Source organism: Xiphophorus hellerii, chromosome 20 (assembly GCF_003331165.1).
Source record: "Xiphophorus hellerii strain 12219 chromosome 20, Xiphophorus_hellerii-4.1, whole genome shotgun sequence".
NCBI lineage: Eukaryota > Metazoa > Chordata > Actinopteri > Cyprinodontiformes > Poeciliidae > Xiphophorus > Xiphophorus hellerii.
Window position 1 is genome coordinate 10,528,221 of NC_045691.1, and position 24,096 is coordinate 10,552,316.

Sequence of the window (24,096 nt, forward strand, 5' to 3'; positions counted from 1 at the left end):
CCAATGCTCATGCAAGTGTAACCACTACTTAATTTAATTAGCAATAAATTCAGTGGGAAAGTTACTTTTGTTCTAGGGTCACACAGGAGGATGATAAGCATACAAGTTTTAACAACTCAGGTTTATTTTTCTTTCCCCACAAAAAAAATAATAATCCAGGTAACACTAATTACCTTAATAAAATTAAGGTATAAAACTTAAATTGTCCACCCTTATATAAAAATATCAAATTAATATATAGAAAATTGAGGGTAGTTTTTTTAAAACAGTAGCTTTAAAGCTTATTTCAACAAAAGAAATTACATATTCCAGTTAGTCCTTCAATATAACAGTTCGGTCAGTCAGTTCAGTCAATGTGCACATAAGTTGTCCAGTTATGAAAATGTTCATGAATCAAATAGTTTGTGGAATAAAAAAAAAAGATTTGGGGGCCCCCTTTTTGTTCAATAAGCTTATCTGTTGTCCACGCAAAATATCCAGCTCCAGCAGCACCAGTCCCTCCGTCTTTCCAGGCTTCAGTTCGAGTCACAAAGATGGCGGCGGAACCCTTCTGCTTCTGGAACTCCACTGGCTCGTTCAGGTATCGATCGTCCCAAATAAAAAAACAACCTGCATGCAGAGCGTTAACCGATCATGCAGGTATACGGAAATCATAGAAATCTTTCAATTACCTCTCAGTGAAAATCAAATTAGCGTTTAAAATAAACCAAAAACGCTCAGTAATAAAGAAATTACTTAATAAACATCACTTCATCATAAACGGTCTCATTTCACAGAGCTATGCTACTTACAGAGCGACACTTTATACTCCGGTTGGTTTTTTTTTCAGTTCGAAAAAAACTGAGCAACATTAGCTCCAGCTAGGTAGCCATTCTGCGTAAGTAAGCAGCTGAAAATAAAACAACAGACTCACCGGAGAACTCTCAGAACAGAATGTACATTATCCAGTTCAAAATAAACAGATTTCCTTCATATCACAGCAGCACTTATGCATGGTAACTTCTCTACTTCTGCTGAAATGTGCTTAGTCTGAATAGTCTGCCATTTCTTTTTTACTCTTCTTCTCGCACCGACACAGGAGAAATGTGGGTCTAGTGCCCTCTACAGGACATTCTAAGAACTAACAAACAAACACATTAAACATACAGACAGATCAGCATAGTTTATGGGGGTTACACTAGAGTCTAGACTAATGCTAGTATTAAATAATATTAGTATTAATAACTTTAAATTCCCTACATATTTATGGTTTTGTGCAGTGGTAGTAGTCCTCTGATACTCAAATGTTTCTATGTAATGATAGGAGATTATGGGGCTCTGTAATTTAGAAAAGATAGGTGGTGCAAAAAGGGTCAAAGGTAATTTCAAGGTAAGTGAAGCTTCTTATGAAAGGAACGTGTTCAAATTTTAATATTTCAGTTGGCCGAGACAGCTTTGATTGGGGTGAAAGGTCAGAAATGTGGGTGCCAGGCAATTTAAATTTTAAAGCCTTGCATGTAACAGTTCCATTGCCATTACGGAAGTACGTGCTGCAGTCGTCGGTTTAATCTGTTAAATTACCTTTTAGTTGTATTTAAGATTTAAACATTCTAGCAAGACGTTTTCGTTACTGTGTTTTCAGTTATTTTTTGTGAATTTCAACCTGTTTTGTTGCTATGATTTCAATTTTCAAGTGGTACGATGATACAGTCACTTTCAAGCCATGAAATATCTTTTAAGCAGAACTAAGAAAGCAGTTTTTCTTATCTTTATTTTTAGTTGGCTTAGGACTGTGTAACTCTCTGCTCTCATTTGGCGCTAGCCCAAAATGTTCCCACACTGCAGCTGTGAAGTGCTTCTTTTAAACATGGACCATCTGGTCCAACAGTATTGTTTCATACTTTTGCTGTTAGGGTGTAGCAGTCAAAGGGGAGAACTGTTCTGGGGGAATGTGAATGCATACTTGCAAGTCTTCCTTGTTTCCTACAACAGTTCTATGGCATGCATCAGTATGTGCCTGTAGTTGTAATCTAGCTGTAGATATGAGTGTTGGTCTTTTTTAGTTCTGATATTATCTTAACCTGTCTATCTAGTCCTGGTGTCCCTAGGTTTTTGTTTGTGCCTCCCGGTTTTTGTGGCACAGCTTCATGCTTTAATCCAGAAAAAAACAAATTACAAGAAATTTACCTCAGCCTATTCTGTTGATGTGCGTGAAAGTTTGTATGTATTGCAATATTTAATTTTAACATGAATTTTCTCTTTTGATTTTGATTCTGATTCATTGTGGTTTTGAGCTTGTGTGAAGGAGCTGTGCCCTCCCCAACTATTAACTGCCCACAAGTATTGTGGCTGAACAAAGCAATAAAAAGGATCAGGTACTAGTATGAAAAAAAGAAAAAATAAGAAAACATAAAGAGATTTGGCGGGAGGCCAATTAAGATTACAGTGCTATGAGTATTTGCCCTTTGGCAATTTTACTGTTTTAGTTTCTTTTCACAACTACAAGTTTAAGATGGTCAATTATGTTATGATTATCAAAGATAACCTCAGTAAATATAAAAAGCAGTTTTGAAATCATTAGGTTACTTTTAAAAAAAGAAAAGTGATCCAAACCAACTTTGCCCGAGGTGGTAAAAGTAATTGCCCCCTCGCCCTGATAACTGGTTGTGCCACTGTTGGTGGCAGTAACTGCTGTTGGTGGCAGTTACTGCTGTAAAGCATGTGTCATAACATTTCTCCATGTCTTTTACATGGAGAAATCTTGGCTATACTCTTGCAGATTTTATTCAGCAACACTAAAGGTGTTTGAATGACCAGTTTAAGGTTGGATCAAGGTCCGGACTACATCAAACCATTATTTTGGCTTCCTTGAGCCATTCAGAGGCAGATTTGGTGGTGTTCTTTGTACCATTGTTTTGTTGAAAAACCCAAGTGTTTAATGTCATGACTCCATGGCTGAACATGTTCATTTAGTTAGTTTTTTTTGTATCAGAATTTATGATTCCATCAAAACATTTTTTCACACTATTGTATATGAAAGCTTGTCTTTGTTGAAGCAAAATCTATAGGCAGAAGGGATGATTTAAAAGTTTTGCACTGCAGTCTGTGGAATAAATTGAAAGGAATAACCCTGAAGACACAACCTCTTCAAGATGTATTAAAAATTTATGGAATCTAATCCCCCTTTTTAGATTATTTTTTACTAGCTGGAAGGCTGGACTGCCATCTCACATTAATAGTGACATTTCTTGTGAAGAGTGGCAGCCCACAGCAACAAGTAGATACACTGACGTACTACCTGACCTTCGCTTAACGACAGAGAGAAAAAGAGGGAGAGGGTGCGATAGGAAGCTGCTGAAATTAGTACATTGGGAGTAATTGCTACTAAATGTCTGTCTTTGTGTGCTTTTAACCGCAGTTCACGTACATACCCTTAATTTAGAGGCTTAAATATGAGGAGTACAGCAGTCAGAGTAATAGCAGTTGTGGGACGGGGCTTAATTTAGAATTTCAGCTTCTAACTTGGCACTCATGATCCTTGTTTTGTGACTTAACAACTAAGCCCTCTGACACTTTGTCACCTTCACTGTTAATTGCTAAGGACATTTTAAAATTTGTACATTCACTTCTTTAACTAGATCGTGTAATATGAAAGGGTTTGAATAGAATATAATAATTCTGTTCACGTTTTTATTAGTTGCACTGTGCCAAAGTTAATGTGCAGTTACTCGAAGTATTCCTGAATTATTTTAAAAATGAAGTAACAATACGTCCTCTCTTTTCTCACACAGGTGGAAAGGAAAACAAAATGCCCATCCTCATTTCAAAAATTTTTAAAGGCCTTGCAGCTGACCAGACAGAGGCGCTTTACGTCGGGGATGCCATATTGTCTGTCAATGGTTTTGACTTACGAGAGGCCACGCACGACGAGGCTGTGCAGGCACTAAAAAAAACTGGCAAAGAAGTCATCCTTGAAGGTAACATGTTTTTCATTCACAGAGAGAAAAAATAACGTAAACAAGTCTTTGACTCAGCTTCTTTTTTGCTTTGCCATTTATTTTGCTTTGAAGCATACTGAGAAGAGACAAAAGAGTACTCTGAAATAACTGCAACACATTTTTGAGTAGGGCCTTATCCATCAGAAAACTGAATTTTCAGAGACAATTCTTTATGTCATTTTTAGAAAGATCCCCATATTATTCTTTCTAAAAATGTCTTTGCTTAATTGAAAGGCCAAAGCACACTTCTATGGTCTTAAAACCCATCCAATCTCAAAAAAGTTTTTTGGTCAGAGTAACTACCTGATGAAAAGCATTGACTACATGACTAGAACACTAGAAGTCTACTTTGGTCTTGACCTAACTTATATAGCCTATAGCTTCAGCCTGCAGGGTCAAGTCATCTAGATTCATACTAAATGAAGGCCACAAGAGATTTTCCACTGCATGTAAAATGTCTCGACCCTTATCCGGAGCATTATTAATCATTCTTAATGAATTTTCCAACTCCACCTCTTTACCTTCTAAAGAATCTGCAACAAGGTTCCAGAACTATATTAGTGGCAGTCAGAATCTGAATGCATGGTACCTAAATGATTAGCTAAGACTGATTGCAGTCCAAGCAGTTCCTCGCAACACGCATATTGCATACGGTAGCAATAAATGTGCAATTTATACAGTGCTACACTGTAGTGATGTCAATCTAGTTCAATTCAGTGTGTAAGAATGGAGAGCTATCAGCTTACCATGTCACAGCGTTTTCAGTTGGTGAACTTTTATTGTGGGCCAGCATTAGTGTGCAGACAAGACACAGTTAGAGCTCCTGTCAGCAGAAATCAGTAGAAATCCTCCTACGTTACATGTTCACAGTCAGGCAGAAAAGTGTTGATATCAGACGTCTCAGCTGGCACTGCTCTCTGATCCGTAGTGTCAGGAATCATTTCATGGGTTTCCCTTCCCCCTCAGAGGATCTGATAGTGGAGTGAAGAGAGAAAAGAAGCTTGGAGGCTAACTGAGGCCTCCAAGCTGTATGAGTGTTTGAACCCAGATCCATTTTTTTTCTTCTTTTTTGATGTTTTGATATGTCTGTCTGACCTGGAGATGACAGGTTTACCTGATGCCTATCGATAAACTGAGATTTGGGTGGATTTAATTTTTTTTGGCATAGTATAAGAATTGCAGAAATAACATTCTTTGCTTTATACCTTGTAGGCCTATGACCTTTCCAAGTGCAACTTTGAAGATTTGGTAACTATTTTATCTCTACTAGACAATCACAAAAATATGTAAAAGTTCAGGTTCAGCGTTCTACTTTGCTCTTTGGCATTTTATCAAGATTTTCAGAATCTAACTCATTCTTGGTACCGCTGCAGTGTTAAAGGTCAGATCTTTTTTTTATGTGTCCAGCAACAAACAACTACTATTGCTGCCCTCCAGGCAATTGTCAGTGCTATGTGAAATTCCAAACACAGACGGCCTTGACTGAGTTGAAGGTGAAACTTCTTCCATCACATTAAAATATCTGGGAAGTGTGAACACTAGCACTTAAACATGCCTGATAAGTGCTTTCAGGAAGATAAATTAGCCTCGCTGGTTTGGTGCTTTTGGCAGGAGACAAAAAATGCAATAAACATATATTAATTCAACTTTTACAGCAATTCATGCAGTGGAAAGAAGTTGAGCTCTCTGTCTCTCTCATATTATATGAATTGTAATCTTTTCCTAATAGATGTTTCATTCTGTCACTGTGTTACATTCATAGGGTCTGAGCTGTCTGTTTGCATCACTTTGAAATATTGCAGGGAGATATTTTGTGAGGTTTCAGGTTTCCCAACTCCACATATGTGACACAGCTGGAAGTAGTTTAACCATTGTGCACTATTGAGTTTTTCTAAATCATGTGATTTCAATGTGCCTCGTGGTTGCTTAGCAGCCAGAAGAGCAGGGAAAGGGCAGTACTGACCAGCTCTCAGGTGTAATGCGAATGTTTGTGAACTTTTTTACCATTTACATTCTTTTTGGTTCGAAAGAAAAACAGCTAGCATCCCTTTTGACCTTAATGTCACACCTTCTATCAAAATGGAGATGGAATAATCAATGTGTGTGTAAGAGAGGGGACATGGGAGGGTCAGATAAATATAACAGACAAAATGAAACCATAAAAGCACAGCTGCCTCCATTTCCGCCCAGCAATTGTGTACTGCCCTACTCTGTGTGTGTGTGTGTGTGTGTGTGTGCGTGGGCGTTGGGTGTGTGTGTGTGTGGTTATATGTGACTGTGAGGACACATGTTCTGTGTCCATGCTATGTATGTGTGCTTTTGCTTCTAGTTCAACTTTTTGTCTTCATTAAACCTTTTCTTCAGTTGAAGAACAATGAGAAAAACTATAGGGAGAATAGCTTCACATCTCACAATTTTTCATCTAACCTTTTGAGGACTTCACTCCATCAGTTCGCCAGCCAAGACAAAACTTGTTTGTCTTGTGCACACACTTAAATCCACAGTAACAGAGCAATAAAACTGTGCATGTGCCCATGTGTGCATGAAATGCATAGAAGGGAGCTCTGGGATACTTGTACAATGCCCATAGGAAATATTCACCTCCTTGTATATTTTACCCTTTTTGCTGCTTTTACAAATCAGTGATGATCAACAAAGTTTGGATTTTGTGACTTTGGCTTTTTTAAAGTGATTTAGAAATCTAGCTAATTTGTGCTAGTAGCTTCACAATTAGTGAAATACACATATCCTAATTGCAGTAAGTGTGTCTTAAGTAATTGCAGTATAAAGACGTGGGTGTCTGTAAGTAATCAGCATTGCTAGCTACTATTACAACATGAACACAAAAGAAGCAAATCAGAGAAAATGTTATTGAAAAGTATATGTTTTCAATATCTCTAAGGCACTGAACATTCCCAAGAAGGAAATATACAATTAAAAAAAGAGGACTGGAAGACTGTAGTAAGTGTGAATATCAGGGTCCAAGTTGAGTTTTTCTATGCGCTCTTTAATGTTTGTGCTTGATTAATGTCCATGTGTCCCATCCTTCCACCTTCTGGAACACAATATTTTGTAGCACATGAATAATTTAGCATTCTCTTGCCAAATTAATGGACAAAATGAAGAGCACCTACTTAGTAAAGTGACCTTAGCTACTATAACAAATCTAAAAGGACAGCCAGGAAGAAAATGAGACCAGTCATGCCAAATTTTATTTTCCCCTCTAAATCATTGGCCTTTTCCATGCTTGTTGTGCTGCTGAGTCAGAGATCAAGTCAAAAAAGCATTAGAACTGAGTCAGCAGAAAAGAATGAGTTTTTCGTAAGTTTGATCGTAGCACTTTGAAAAAGATATTCATAGTACTTGAAACGTTTCACATTTTATCATGTTAAAATGGACTTAATTGCACACTTTGTGTATTGCATACACAAGTAGTGCATAATTGATAATTGAACACATTGTGTTCAATTTGTATACATAAATGCCTTGTCTAGTGATGGTCAGTATTATTTTTCCAAACATGACCTTTTTTGAATTTTTATGGGTTTCTTCTTGCTAGTCTTCCTTAAATATGAGATTTGTCGAGGTCCAAGTGTGTAGTCTAGTAATATTCCAACATGTTCTCCCAAAATTGCCCTTTTGGCTGCTTCTCTGATTAGTGTGCTGCTTGTCTGGCCTGAATGTCTAGGTTGATGATCAAATCTCCAATACTCCTTCCACTTTCAGATGACGACCTGAACAGTAGTCCACTAGATATTTAACGTTTGGCTTATTGTTACCGCCTTAAGCTTCTCAACAACTTGACTCCTGAATTATATACTGGTCTAAACATGTGTTCTCTAATTGCAACATTTGTGGTGTTTGCTAATGTTGCAAGTCTCTCACAGAAACTTGGAATATTTAATGCAAGAAATTACCCTTGAAGTAAAATTTTGAAAAAGTTCACTCCTATAGATAAGATATCTACAGTATCTATAGGAACTTGGAAGAGAGACAGATTTTGCATCATTTGCAAGTCTATACAAGAAAAGTTAAAGCATTTATTGGAAATCACACATTGACTTCGATGTTATTGCTGGGTTTAGAATCGTATTAGCACATGGTGCAGATATTATCCTAAATTCGATGCTCTTTACAGAAGAATTTACATGAACCTTTGGAGAAACATAATTCATAGTGTGTCTGTAACACTATGAGATTTGCACAAGAGAGAGCAATAGGTAAACTGTGAGAAAGAGCAAGTTTCCCCTGACAAGACCTTTGTGGACTTTCTGGTACATGCTGTCATGTTCATTAAATTCCTTGTGTTCAGGCTCAGGGTACATGCACACACAAGGATTAGATAGATTTAGCTAAGGAAACTCTTTGGCCACAGTGTTCCTCTTGCTTAGCATATTTGGGGAGGGAGTGATTTGTAAGACATTGTCCCCAATGTCACCTTTAAATAGTAAAATTGTCTAAAAGGGGTTTGTTCCAAAATATGAATGTAACCTTTTGAAAACACACCGATTTAAAGAAAGATACACATTTCAAGGCTGAGGTCAGCTGTGCCTTAAAGCTAGTTTCTTATCTCAAGGATTCTCAGTCTTTCACATGCAGTCAACATATTAAAGATTGTTATTTTTTTCAGTTGACAATTTTTAGTCATACAGATTCAACTGTAGCAGTTATTCCAGTAACCAAAAGATTGATTTTTATTGGGGTCAACTTCTATCACGTCACCTGCAGATGTTCTATTTAAATTGTCCTCTCATGATCAATTTGGAAACTGTATTGTACTGTACTGAATTATTAAAATGCATCTCTTAACATGAAATGTCTGTTGACATAAAATATGCAAATTTATATTTAATATCATATTAAATATAATCATCAATCATCCCTAGAATAGTAACAATGTGTTGAAACCAACCAACTGTGAGCACTTATTACAAGTTAGAGCACCATTTAGGAGCCTTAAGGACAACACACATTAGTTTTGTCAGATACACTTTAAGAAATGTACAACCCTTTAGTTTTCTATCAAAAAAAAACAACAAAAAAACACTGCATCCGTCTGGTTGGCATCCAACTTACCAAGACCAGGCACTGAGCAATCCTTTTTGAACCTCTTCCCTTGAGAAGAGTTCACTCTTCTATTAAACCTCTCCGAGGCTGGAGTCTACTATCATGTCCTGGCTTGGTGCATTTCAGCTTGACTTGTCCAATGTGTGTTAGAGGCACCAGTTGATGTGCGTTAATTGAAAATATGCTCTGTGGCGCCCATGATGTTCGCTCCCCATCTGTAGTGAGATTGCATTTAAATGGTTTCACTTGTGTTGGTCTGGGATGCTTTGTCAGCTAACCAGTAAGGCATATTCTACCTCTCTGCCTTACATATAGTTTCATGTCTTCATCTAATTCATTACCTGGCTCTATTATGAAAACTAGAGCCTCTATAACAGATGAAGTGGAATTTTGTGTAATGTGCTGTGTACGATAATGGAATAAATGCACAATGGTATTGATTCGTGATCCTTTATCTAATAAAAGTGAAGGCCTTCTCTATCAAGGTAGGGATTGTTTATCCTGGCAGAGTAAAATAGAAAGCAGTATGATGATTCCATTATACCTACTTTAAAATTAACTATAAAAATAAACATTTAAACATACAGAAATTTAAATAATAAATCTTTGTTTCTGTTAAGAGAACAATTAAATATTTCTGGCAGATTCAGAGTGTTGGCAGAGTTTGAATTACTTTTTACTTTGAGGACCAGAACTCCTATTTGTTATCTACAAATCAGGCTCTTCAAGGACATGTGTGAATATAGCCCTTAAAAAGAAGATACATACTTTAGAGTCTTTTTAAAGTAAGGCCAGCAGAGAGATATATTCTCACTCTATCTTCATGGACTGATTCAAATATGGCTAAGTGAGTGATTTATGGAATATAATGAATTCAGGGACTCGAGTTTGAAGCTACACATACAGTATGCTGCTGGCTAAGTCTGTAGTATTCATTTTTTGTCAAAAGTTAATTTTATACAAATTCAGATTTTCTTACAGCAGCAATGTATGCCTCACTCCTGCTATCTGTTCACACATATCATCTGAAAAAAAGAGACTGTCCTCATGTATGTTAGCATATTCGGTTGCACATTCATTTGCACTCTTACATTTTGCTTCACGTTGTGGTTCAAATCCAGAAGATTTTTGTTTATCTGACCTGTCAGAGGTCAGATAAACAGAACACAGCACAAGTGAGATTTTCTTAATTTACAGTTTTTGACTGGAAACTCTCAAGTAGTTTTTTTTTTTTTTTTTTTTTTAGATTTGCAGAGTACCGTATGTGTTTGTGTAAATTGGTTTATCTGTTGATCTGGTGGGCGGAGGTAGAAGCAGCATCGCCCTGATGTTTGAAATTATATTCCCAGATTCCCTGTAGTTTCTTTATCTCTTGCTGCTGGTAGGTTCAGGAATGCAAAACGTTTTCTGTACATTTTCTTCAAAAGAATGTGTGATTTAATCAAGTCTGATAGCCTTTCTTGTTAAAGACTGTTCTGGAAGACGCCAGATACAGGCAGGAGAGACTAGCTGATTGCAGAACAGTAAAACAACTTCAATAATTTCTTCGTATAAAAGAAAAGCTTGACAAAAACAAAACAAAAAAAAAAACTAAACAGTACATGCCACAACCTATACAGAGGCTCACATAATGATATAATGTAATTTATATGAAAGACTGTACCATGTAGTACAGTGGCTTACAAAAGCATTTAGACGTCTTGAGCATTTTCTCACTTTGTGAAAAGATTATGATGCTTGGTTTTCTAGACTGATAATGAATAAAGAATCTTAAAAGTATGGCATGCATAAAACCTTACTGTATCAACACTTTGTAGATTCAGCTTTTTCTGCATTCATGGCAGAAAGTCTTTAGGTGCATGTCTGCCTGCTGTGCACATTAAATTTCTTTCCCTTTTTTTCTTTACAAAATGGCTCAAGGTCACATTAATGTGAGCATCTGTGGAGATTTATCTTTAACTCTTGTCACAGATTTCAACTTGATTTAGATCTTCACCTTGTCTGGGCCAAGGATATACTTTGATCTACACCCTTCTTTTTGTAGTACTGTGCCTGTTATTGAGTTTTGTCTGGCTGAAAGGTGAACCTAAACCCCATTCTTTTAAAATTGATAACAGGTTATTTTTCCAGGATTCCTGTTACTAACTGTTCAACTCTGTCCAGCTTCCCCGTTCTTGCTCCAGAAGTTCATCCCCCTAACATGATGGGGCCATCACCATACTGTATGGTTGGAATGCTGTTCTTAGAATAATCTCAGTGTCAGCTTTTGTTGCAGGGATAGTGAAAGCTAAATCAACTAAGCAGAGTGTCCACTATATTTCTTGTTTAAAACTTCAAACATGATTTACAGCTTTTTTCAATTACTTTTTTATGGCATTGTTTGAGTTGGCAAGCTTGCAATTGTGCCATACTCTTTGCATTTACAGATGCAAAGAATATGCAGGTACTTGATGCTTAAACTTCTTAATTTAATGCATTCCTGACCTCTGGAGGAGGTGTGCGGGTGTTGAATGTTTACCTGTCGGGTGACTTTTAAAGGCTTTTGGTAATACTGGATATTTAACATCATCAGAATAAATGCAGCTGAATACAAACGCCTGCCACACTGTTCTTTTTTCAAACATTTAAATGTATTGTTTTGCTCAATCTTCATAATATTGTACTGACCTAAATTGGTCTATTACACAACTTCAAATAAAATAGACTGAAGTTTGTGGTTGTAAAGTGAATTAAAGCTGCAAGCAGCCTCGGGCGGCCCTCGCAGCAAGCGCCGCTCCGGCCTATTGGCCACCGCGGGGGTTCCGGCCACCGCAGAAGCTCTCGCGCGATTTCCAGAGCCGCAGCCCGCTCCCCACCGCGGAAGCTCCGCCGCAGTTTCCAGCATCGCCGCCCGCCAGCCGCCGCAGAAGCTGTCGCGCGTTTTCCCCGCCCGTCCACCGGGCGACAGGCGTGAATGCGTTCGGCGGCGCTCCCCGACGACTGTCGAAAAATCTGGCGCAGATCGGTCGATGCGTCGAGGAGATACAACCCATGTATTAACTTAGGGGGCGCAGTGGAGCCAAATTACATTTCAAACCCGTTAGGCTCTTTAGAGGTGAACAAAGGTCATACATATCCAGTTTGGCGCCAATCGGATGATCCATGCCTGAATAAGAGCCAAACGTATGCATATGGCGAGGGACTGATATTCGCCATTTGGCCACGCCCACACGGTTCAGCCAGCAGCGAGCATTGACAGAGTTTATCATCCGAATCATCTTGATTAGGTCAAGAGAGCCATAAACGGAGCTTTCCAAGTAAAAAAACGGCACTTCCTGTTCTGAGGGGGCGGGGCTTAGATGACGTCATAATATGATGACATAGGGTCGTCAAGGATCCCACCAGGGTCACTCGTGCAAAGTTTGGTGCAGAAACTATCGACCGTTCACAGTAAAATACAAGACTTCCTGTTGTCAGAGGGCGTGGCCTACGTGATGTCATCATTTGACCATTGGATATTATTCTACACCCGAGGATGAACAATAACTCAAACTTTGGTGTCTCTGTCAGTTTTTGTGTTAGAATTACAAATTATTTAATTTTTTCCTCTATAATTCAACATTGAACTGTCATTCCGTAGGGCAATGCTGCCCTCTGGTGTCGAATTACTGAAATTACTGAAATAGTTTCATTATTTCAGTAATTCGACACCAGAGGGCAGCATTGCCTTACACATGACAAAATAATCCCCTTTGTAATTCACTGTGTAACATATTACACAGTCAATCACAGGGGATCTTTGAGCCTTGCTAACCCCCCTTCAGCATGCTCCAAAACTCACCAATTTGATAACTTTAAATTAAACATGCCTTATGATCAGACTGACCAAGTTTGAAGTCGATCAATCGAAATCCCTAGGAGGAGTTCGATCAAATACGAAGGCTGTAAACGTCAAAATCGAGGTCAAATGAACTTCAATCTAAAATGGCCGACTTCCTGTTGGGTTTAGAGCATGGCTCTAAGAGACTTTTTTGTACGTCCTGACAAGATACACATGTGTACCAAGTTTCGTAATTCTAAGTCAAAGCATGTCTTGGGGCTGATTTTTTAAATTATTCTATGGGGCAATGTAGAAAAATTAGGCCACGCCCAACCAAATTTTGTTATGAATTCCTGTCGGGGGCTGGATAAGGATCCATCCTAGTGAGTTTGGAGCAGCTCTCCCCGAAACTGTGGAATTCAGAGCCAAACGAAATTCGACGGCGTTCGCAATGCCGCCACGCCCACCTGCTACATCGCAGCCAGTCGGGGTTGGAATCCACAACACACCAACATGTTTTCTGTCTCTGGACACAGTTTCATGTTGATTAGGTCAAAGGGCTAAGATAGCGACCGTTCACAGTAAAACATGACACTTCCTGTTCTCAGGGGGCGTGGCCTACTTAAAAAAATAATTTCACCACAGGGTATTTTAGGACACCCGATGTCGATCAATCAATGAAAGTTTGGTCCCTCTCTGTGTTTTTGTATAGAAAATATAAGAGTTTCGTGTTTCATGGCGAGTAGGTGAACTTTGACCCCTGGTAACCCCCCTTCAGCAAGCTCATACAGTCACCAATTTGATAACTTTAAATCAGACATGCCTTATGATCAGACTGACCGAGTTTGAAGCCGATCAATCGAAATCCCTAGGAGGAGTTCGATCAAATGCAAAGGCTGTAAACGTCAAACTCGAGGTCCAAAATGGACCTTCAATACAAAATGGCCGACTTCCTGTTGGGTTTCGACCATGGCTCTAATAGACTTTTTTGTACGTCCCGACAAGATACACATATGTACCAAGTTTCGTAATTCTAGGATAAAGCATGGCCTGGGGCTGTTCATTTAAAATACTCTAGGGGTCGATATAGAGAAATTAGGCCACGCCCACCAAATTTTGTTATGAATTCCTGTCGGTGGGTGTACAAGGATCCATCCTAGTGAGTTTGAAGCAGCTGGGCCCGAAATTGTGGAATTCAGAGCCAAACGAAATTCGACGGCGTTCGCAATGCCGCCACGCCCACCTGCTTCATCGCAGCCGGTCGGGGTTGGAATACTCAACACACCAACATGTCTTCTGTCTCTGGACACAGTTTCATGTTGATTAGGTCAAAGGGCTAAGATAGCGACCGTTCACAGTAAAACATGACACTTCCTGTTCTCAGGGGGCGTGGCCTAAGCGATGTCATAATTTCACCACAGGGTATTTTAGGACACCTATTGATGATCAATAACAGAAAGTTTGGTCCCTCTATGTGTTTTTATATAGGATATATAAGAGTTTCGTGTTTCATGGCGAGTAGGTGAACTTTGACCCCTGGTAACCCCCCTTCAGCAATCTCAGACAGTCACCAATTTGATAACTTTAAATCAGACATGCCTTATGATCAGACTGACCGAGTTTGAAGCCGATCAATCGAAATCCCTAGGAGGAGTTCGATCAAATGCAAAGGCTGTAAACGTCAAAATTGAGGTCAAATGAACTTCAATCTAAAATGGCCGACTTCCTGTTGGGTTTCGACCATGGCTGTAATAGACTTTTTTGTACGTCCTGACAAGATACAAATGTGTACCAAGTTTCGTAATTCTAGGTTAAAGCATGGCTTAGGGCTGTTCATTTAAAATACTCTAGGGGTCGCTATAGAGAAATTAGGCCACGCCCACCAAATTTTGTTATGAATTCCTGTCGGTGGGTGGATAAGGATCCATCCTAGTGAGTTTGGAGCAGCTGGGCCCGAAATTGTGGAATTCAGAGCCAAACGTATGGCAACGGCGTTACAGGTCACTTCGCCACGCCGCCACGCCCACCTGCTATGTCAAAGCCGGTCGGGGTTGGAATCCACAACACACCAACATGTCTTCTGTCTCTGGACACAGTTTCATGTTGATTAGGTCAAAGGGCTAAGATAGCGACCGTTCACAGTAAAACATGACACTTCCTGTTCTCAGGGGGCGTGGCCTACTTAAAAAAATAATTTCACCACAGGGTATTTTAGGACACCCAATGACGATCAATCAATGAAAGTTTGGTCCCTCTCTGTGTTTTTGTATAGGAAATATAAGAGTTTCGTGTTTCATGGCGAGTAGGTGAACTTTGACCCCTGCTAACCCCCCTTCAACATGCTCCAAAACTCACCAATTTGATAACTTTAAATCAGACATGCCTTATGATCAGACTGACCGAGTTTGAAGCCGATCAATCAAAATCCCTAGGAGGAGTTCGATCAAATACGAAGGCTGTAAACGTCAAAATCGAGGTAAAAAATGGACGTTCTATACAAAATGGCCGACTTCCTGTGATAGTTGCACTATGAAATCTATACCAAATTCTGAATGTCTTTTTGAGCTCTACATGTGTACCAAATTTCATGTCTGTACGATGAAATAAATGAATTGCAAAGGTTCCGTTGAAAATTGCTAGTTGCCGCCGTTGAGCAATTTTTTTTGCGATTTTTGCAACGACCTTAAAATTCAAAATTTTTAAACCGCCTAGTCGCGACCGCCAAGTTTGGTGAGTTTTTGAATATGATAAAGCCCCCAAAAAGGCGCACGAAGAGGGGGTAAGAATAATAATAATAATAAACAGTACAGATACAATAGGCCTTCGCAGCGCTTTGCTGCTCGGGCCTAATAAATTAGAAAAAGTTCAATAGTTATGAAAATTTTAACAAGGAGCTTTAGTGTTAAGGTTGGACCTTAGAAAGTCATAAAGGACTAGTTGGTAAATAAATGCTGTAAAACTGAGTATTGTATGTTTTTTAAATTATTTCCTTTGTGGATAAGGAAGCAAAATCCAGTCAGTGCTGAAAACAAGACCTTCTACATAATTGCTCTGTGTAAATTCTGCCTTTTGCATTAAAATGACAGTATGACTGCTTTCCTGTGGAAAAGCAGAACCAGATTCATGCATGTATTTTATATGATAATTAGTCTTTCTGGCTCTTCCTTTTGCGACAATATAATTATTACCTTTAAAACTCTCCTCAGTCCTCACTTCCACATCTCCTGAGAACCGCTAACGGTTGGATAATTTTCCTTGCATTCTCTTTGCTCCTTCCTCAGCTCTTTGACTGACATACATAACAGGAGAGAAATTAAAGTTTTTGTGTGTGTGTGTGTGCGGGGGTGGGCGGGTGTGTGTGTGTGTGATTTAAAGTGTTTTGTAGTCTATTTTGGAGAAGTGCCTGTAGACCAGTCCATTGAACCAACTGGCTTGAATTCATTTTGAACAATCCAATTTTTACTATACTTGTCATGATTATATTTAAAGAACAGAATGAGCTTTCATTTCTTTTAATGAATTACATTTTTATGAATTTATTGATATGTAATGTGGGCATGGAAAGACCATCAAAACTCACAAAAAATGTAACTACAAATTATCAGCTTTGTAAAGCATTAGGGAAACTTGTGTTATATAAAACTTGTGATGGTTATTTGACGCTGCACATTTTCACTACAATATGTTTGGCATCAGAATATATTGTTTTCTACTAATGTATACGGATCTCTTTAATTTTGTATAGGTAAACCATATTATAGACTTTAATATGTGGCTGTTGCCTGGATACAATATGGTGTGTGCTTTTAAAAATCAATCCGACAATTTCCTAGAAGTAATTTCCACCTGCCATGATGACCATCTAGTCTAGTCTAGACTCATTTTTTTGGTGGAAACTTCTTTTTTCTCTGTCAAATTATTTAAAAAAATATATGAAGCTGTGTTGGTTGTTAAAATTGGTAGAATCATGTCAGGGGAACATGTTTTGCTTCAAGCATACTGAGAGTGTATTACTCTTTTTTAAATGGTCTTTTGTATGTTTTTTATTTATCACATAGTTTGATGTGACAAGAGCAATAACTATAGGAATTCCTGCTGTGAAATGTTCAACCTTATGCACACAAAGGTTCATTTCTTTATTTTTGTAGAACAACAAACTCAGTGTGCTCACATTCAGATGTGGAGCGATTAACCCATAAAATACCACAACTTATTAAATTACAATTTTCCCCTCGGGCCATTCTACAGTGTTTGGCTGTTAGTTATCTTAATGAGGCCCCAAGTGAACCCCTCTGCCCCAATCCTGGGCCTCTGATAAACTGGTGGCCAACGCTTACTTCCACTCTGACTCACATTCAACTCAACTGTCTCAGTATTCTGCAGCAGCATGTGCATGCACTGGAGATAGAAGGCAGCTTTCCTTTGCTGTAACTTTTTCAAACTTTACTTTTTAACTGGTTAACTGTTCTCCCTTTCTTCTATACAATTTAAATTTGATATGGAAATGATGTTCCTAATTTGCAATCAGCATTACTTCTTTTGGGTCCCACTGAAAAATACTTACAAATGTACAAAAGGAGAATAGTTTTTCTTCATTTTTGGAACCAAATGGAAAGAGAATGCTGCAAAGTAAAGTGAAACTGTCTGAAGCTGAATCTTTTTTTCTGGTCTGTTCTTGTCCTTTGCATATCCTGTCCAAGTTTCCTTCATTTTCACTTTCTTGAATTAGGATAATTAACTCTCCTGACACACTATGCAAAGTAATCAAATCTCTGCTTTGGCACTATATGAATTAGCCTAAAAGTCTAATCCACTGGTCTCTGCCCTCTTTCTCTTTCTCACACCACACCCCCACAATGCCCCCCAAACTCATCCCCTCTCAAAGGTTGGCATTTATCCCTCATTCAAATTAGTTGGGCTGCAGGATTGATGTATGATGTTCTTATCTAAATCATACAAAAAAGAGGAAATTTCCACTGGATGACTGGCAGAAAGACACCAAAAGAGATATATATTCATAAGAATAACAAAGGGGATACCTACAGCTGGCATATGCCCAAACGCCCAAACTTCTCAGATAAGCAGCATTAATTGAGTTATTTACAGATTCTGAAAGTGTGGATTCCAAACTTTCTAATGATGCCAAACAAATAGAAAAATAAAGATGGAGAAGATATGATTATTTGAATGCTAACATTCTGCAAACAAGCTTTGTGAAAAAACAGTCCTCAAAGGTTGTCCCCTTACCTGATGAGCTCTCTGGGGATGTTAACAAAGGCTGTTCATTGACATTGTTAACCCCAGTCCCCGGTATTAACTGTGAGCAGGTATGATTGAGAATTTTTCAGATAAAAGCAACAATTTGCCTCATTTGTCTTGTTTTAGATATATAAATTTTTTTAGAAGTTTCAGCATTTGTTCCATTTACCAATAATGGTGTGAGCTTCTGTCTTGTTTCATATCATATCATTAGAGCCACAGCAGTGCAGAGATCTGTGTGCCTGTGTTATATGTGTCCTAATTGCGTTTTAAAAACAATAAAAGTTTCCCCCACCTTCCTGAAACAGCTCAGATTTAATCTGAAAACAAGCTGAATTCAAATACAAAGTTTACTGTTTTAAAATTTCTCAAACTGGCATTCAAAGCATGGGTTGGTTTCTTTATAACTTCAACTAGTATTTTGCCAAAAAACAGCAATCACTAATTTTTCAGAAGTTAGTCGGTATTCATCCTTGCTCTCCATTTATGCTGTGGTGACTTGTTCCTGATTTTGCAATGCCACATCACAAATATCCAGTAAATCTATTATGTTCTGTGTTTTTCTGTGTATTTATTTTTGAGTTTCTGTCTCTGAGTCTCCCTGTTGTCCTGTCTTACCCTTTGATTGCTCCCTGGTGTGTCTCGTTACCTTGATTACTCCCTGTGTATTTAACCCCACCTGTGTTCCTTGTTCCTCGCCTCATTTGGCGTCTGTTCTGCCGTGTGTCTGGTCAGTCCATTCGTGTTCTCTGTTGCTACCTGTGTTGAGCCTCAGCTTCCGTCCAAATCCCTCAGCAGTGCTGCCAGGGATTTGGACTTGTGTGATCATTGTTGTGTTCTGTTTTCTTGGATTATTCCTCATTAAAAACCTTCATTATTCATCTTACCTGGGTCTTCAAGCGTCTGCCTCACCACCACCTCACTACACATCATGACAAAATACATGGCTGTTTGGCTATGTTGATTTAACACAACATAGATGTTTCAACACAGTGCAATAAGCACCAATAATAGTTTCATTTCTTGCATTGCTAATAAAGGTGTAACCTATTTGCATTTACACTGAGTTCTGCTGATTAAAATTGTCATATACCACTATAGGCTAAAGTTTTTAAGTAATCAAAATGGCTTTCTGTTGTTCTTATTCCATAATATCTTTGCTTTAATGGTTATGTGTAGTGCTTGAACCACACATAACCAAGAACTGATTACAGTTCTGATTGCAGCTAAAAGTAGCTGCAACAAAAGTGGGTTAATATTGAAGGTGTCAGATTAATTAAATATCCATGTTGCATCAGACTTTCTCAGCAAACAAACATTCATATTTACACACATAAATACTTTTGTTACTGGCTTTCAATCAGTCCAATACAAAGTAAAAAATTATCAAAATACATGCTTATAATTGCTAGGCTTACAGAGCTAATATATAGATGCTGTTTTTCTACTGACCTCAGCTGATAAGTATTCTCTTGTTTTGTACAGTTATTTATGTTCTTGTTTTGGCCCCAGACATCTTGCCTTAGAGATTTGACATTGGGTCATTCTGTTCCTAACATACATTACAGAGCCAACAACATGCTTCTGAGATCGTTGGCTGGACTTTGAAATTCCATCCACTCCCACAGTAACCAGTGGTGGGAGCAGAAACGGCTGGTGTTCATCTTTATTGCGCTGACTGTTGTACAAGAAGCCAGCACTTCTTTTTGACCATCGAAATAAAAAATGTGTAAAAAGAAATAGTCCAACAAGTTGATGTTGTTCTGGTTAGAGAGCAAAGGGTTTAAAGACTGCAGAAATTATGCAGCCAATGAAGAACAATGCATCCTTGAGATTGAAAAAGATTTGTTTTGGTTTGCAAAATGTTGCATAGCTGTAATGGCTGTAATAGTACTGAATATGCACATGTTTTAGGAATTTTAGCTTAAGGTCTTTAGTTGTTTTTAATCTATTTGGTACTTTGTGTTGCAGATTGGGGACTAATTTAAAAAATCACTATGGATTTTGATATGTTTAGTTGCATTAGAAGAATATATGTATTTTTGGTTGTTCAACAGAAACCAGGCTTTTAAAATAAACCAAGCTAAAAAAAAAAATCTGGTAATTTGGTGAATTGTTTTAAAACTTACATTGCTAAAAAAAAAATCTTTATCGTTTTTTTGATGTTAACTGTAATAGTGGAGAACCGAGCAGGAAAGGATTAGTAACATACCTTGCATAGGAAGGCAAGAAACTCCTTGACTCTCACACAGTACAAAAGTAGTTTCGTTGGCTGCCAGATAAGCTAAGTAATAACAGTTCCATCTCAGCTAATTTTAGCTCTGTATTGAATGTGTCACCACTGGTATTCACTGCAACATTTCTGGCTGAGTTTGGCTGGGTATTCTGCATGCCTGCTTTTTCCATCTTAGTTTTCACATTCTGATTTAATAAATTCAAATTTTTTTCCAGTCTTAATTTCTTTTGGGTGAATTACACTACCTTAATCTTGGAATCATTACATTTATCTGTTTCTTTTTGTGTATAGTAGGTCTTAACTCAAAGTTTTTGAATATGACCTTAATGCATATCATGTAGAATTTCAACAACTCAAGGAATTTCTTTTTAGTTTAATGCCAAACACTTGATAGAAATACATGTCACCTTTTGTCTTTTACAAATATTGGACGTGTTCACTTGTTTCTTCTGCTGTGTTTTTTACCAGTCAATTTAGGAACTAATGACAACTGTGACACCATTTAGCGTCCACTGACTCAGTTTAAGCTCACATTTTTAATGGCCTCTCGAGAGTCGAGATTGCCTGATGGAAATTTGGTCATCTGCACCTGCATGCCATTGCCTGTCAAGACACACTGCAGATATTCACTGATCTGAATGCTTGGGTATACTGCAGTTTAAGTACTGCCACTTAAGGTTTGCTGCCTGCTCTCATTGTAAAATGTAGTGGCTACAAAGAAAATGTACTGAATCCTCAGCTTCTATTCTAAATATATATTTTAGCTATATGTATTATTTGAAGCTTTAACTTCTTAAACTTAAGTCAAACACCAAATATATCTTAATGCATTAATACACAAAGTGGACAGTTTACAAACTGGAAAATTGTTCCCTAAGCTAGGCTAAATTGAAAACTATGTTTGAGTGATAAACTGTGGTTCACCTGAGTCAAAAATTATTTTAATTTGGTTGACAAAGATGTTTAAGCAGCTCATATTAAAACAAGTGGATGAGGATGGAAACTTTGGGTAACTTGTTGTAGCAAAGGTTTTTATAAACTACTTGAATGATGTGAATTTCTCTTGTTTGCAGCAACTCAAAATAAATTAAAATATTTTTCTACATGTGTTTGCAGCAAAGACTAAGATATTTACAGACCTTTCACCTCACTGTTGGTGGTTAAAAAGCTAGCTATATGCTTCTGGAAACTTGACCCTGAAAGTTTGATAGAACTTTGCTCCATCTCTTCAGGTAGAATACATTTTTATGTATATGTATATATATATATTATTTTAGGTCCAAAGCTAAGCTGCTATTTTAGGCTACAGTCTGGACTCGGGCTTGGTCTGCCCAAATTATTGAGAGTGTTCTCCGAAACCACTTTTCATGGCAGCTGGTTTGTGCTCTTTTTAGAATGCATAGGTTTCTGGAAACTCTTATTGTGTTAGTTTTCGCTTCTGTTTTTTATTCTTCTTCATTGTTTGTATTTCTCTGTGGTAAATGCATTTTGCTAACTTTTTAAACATAGCAAAAAGTTGTTGCACTAAGTTGTAATGCTTACAACTAAGTGTGCAAGTGAGACTTGTGAAATACATTATGAAACATGTTTTTTTTGGGGGTGGTGAAGATTTGTCAAAGAAACAAATCTGCCTTTATTTCATGCACCTGTTGTTTATTGAGAAGCTAATGCCTCAATTATGTTTCTAAAAAAACACAAACTTTACTGTTGAATTATCAGCTTTTTGTTAAAATCTTGTTTGAAGAGGCCATTTAAAAAAAAAATCTTATAATAAAATTTGCAGACTGTGACAATGGAAAATCTAGTTTATCCACTCCATGTTGTCCACTGCTGTAGTTGTTATTGGCCAGAGGCAGGCCACACTCAGAAGCCTTATCAATATACAAATAGGACAAATAACATTGCATGCTCAGACTTATTCCAAAGGTCAGTGTAGTGAGTTACTATTTTTTTGGACTGTGAGTGAACAAAGTTTACAGATACTGTACCTGCATATGGGGAAGGTGTAAATCCCACTCAAGAAAACCCAGTTTCAAATTTAAGACCTTTTTTGGTGAGTTCACTGGTCTATATAGGGAGATGAATACAAATGCAGAGCACACTTTTTTGATTTTTATTTGTAAAAAAAAAATGTTGTAATTGCATGAGTGAATTATTGTTTGTCTTATGTTAACTTGCGATGGACGGGCAAAAAGGATGCACCTCTCCCTGCTCAATGACCAAAGAAGTTCCATCTTCATTTAATCAGATCTGAGGATGTAGGATTGATGTCACCAGTCACAAACTGATAGGTGGTGATGATTATGATGATCTTTTGTGATATATTCAACTTTAGGCAAAGATTTAAGCAATCCAATTTCTTTTTTCATTCTTATTTCCATATTTTTGCCCAATGCAATGAGATTGAGTAGATAAATATTGAATGACCTCAGTGCAGAAACAAGAAGCAGTTGCCTTTCTCATGGTACGAATATAAGTGTGCTGGCACAGGAACTAATGGAAAGAAGCTCATTTCCATGAAGTATTATGTATGCAAGTTGTCATCTACTTCAAAAAGTGTTGACATTAGTTGCTGACTGCTTGATACATGCTCCCAGTCTACACATGCCGAATTAGTAGGAATTTGTCTAGAGATGTCTTGTTCTGTTTACAATGTTTATTTTGCTCAGTTTAATTGAGTCTTGTAAATAATTAAGAAAAATTTGAGATAATGAAAATAATAATAAAAAGAAAATATTATTATTTTACTGCAAAATGATGACAAGGAAAATACTCATAGAGAGAATTATGATTTGCTAACTTTTACTATTTTATTCTATGAGAAACCTATTCCTTTAACAAAACACTGAAAGGATTAGTTTCAAAATTGAAAAATCACAATTTTGTATGAATTTTATGTTTAAGTTTTTTAGTGGACCATTGATAAACAAAATCCTTTAAAATCAGCGAGACAGGAAATTATTCCACAACCGAAGGAGGAAAAGGAGTAATCTTTTTCAATTATTCTTTGTGCATTTTAGTGGAAGTAATGGTTTTTTCTTCTTCCTTTTTTATAACATAATTCTCAGCTGTGAGTGGGTAGACAGAAACTAAGATCAGCGACAGAATGAGCATCTAGAACATTATTATTAAGGAAGAATAGATTTCCAAAAGAAGAGTTACAGACTCAATGATACTGAGCATTGTCTTAGGAGGAGTTACTGTCAGTTACAATTTTTTTCTCCTCAGTCTATTCCTTATATCATCAGATATGAGTTGCAGTCTCTGAATTCCTATGATCAGTTTTAAAAAGATTTTTGGATAAGTTCTTACTTGTCAGTTTAAGATTAGAAAACTAATAGTCATTTTAGACATGTTATGGTAGTTAAGTCGATATATCAATCCATTCAGAATGAGTTGATGTGACTGGACTTGAATATTAATATACATTTGCAAACTTTATTTTAAGATAATTGCCAAAATATACTATTACTTCATGTGAACTGTTACAAATTAAATAATTTTGAATCATTAGTTCATTTATTCATTCGTAGAGCAGATCTAAAAATACAGTTGCTGTACAACTGAAATATAAGCAACTGCAGCACAATGAAATAAAAGTAATCGGATATCAATAAAACATAAAGAGCTTTAAAAGAAAAAAAAAAACATTATGCAATTTATTGAACCAGAATATCACAATCAAACAGAGCAGAAAGGTTGTTTAAAGAGATTCTGAAATTATGAGCAATTCATAATCACATCTCACAACCCAACAT

At 37.4% G+C, this 24,096-nt stretch overlaps 1 protein-coding gene across 1 annotated transcript in view; it reads left to right on the forward strand.

Moving 5' to 3' along the window:
* Positions 1-24,096, forward strand: part of snta1 (syntrophin, alpha 1) — a 41,207-nt gene that overhangs the window by 6,066 nt on the left and 11,045 nt on the right. The window contains exon 2 of the mRNA XM_032549012.1: positions 3,771-3,956. Within this exon, the coding sequence (XP_032404903.1) occupies positions 3,771-3,956 (186 nt within the window). The remainder of the gene's footprint in view (positions 1-3,770; positions 3,957-24,096) is intronic.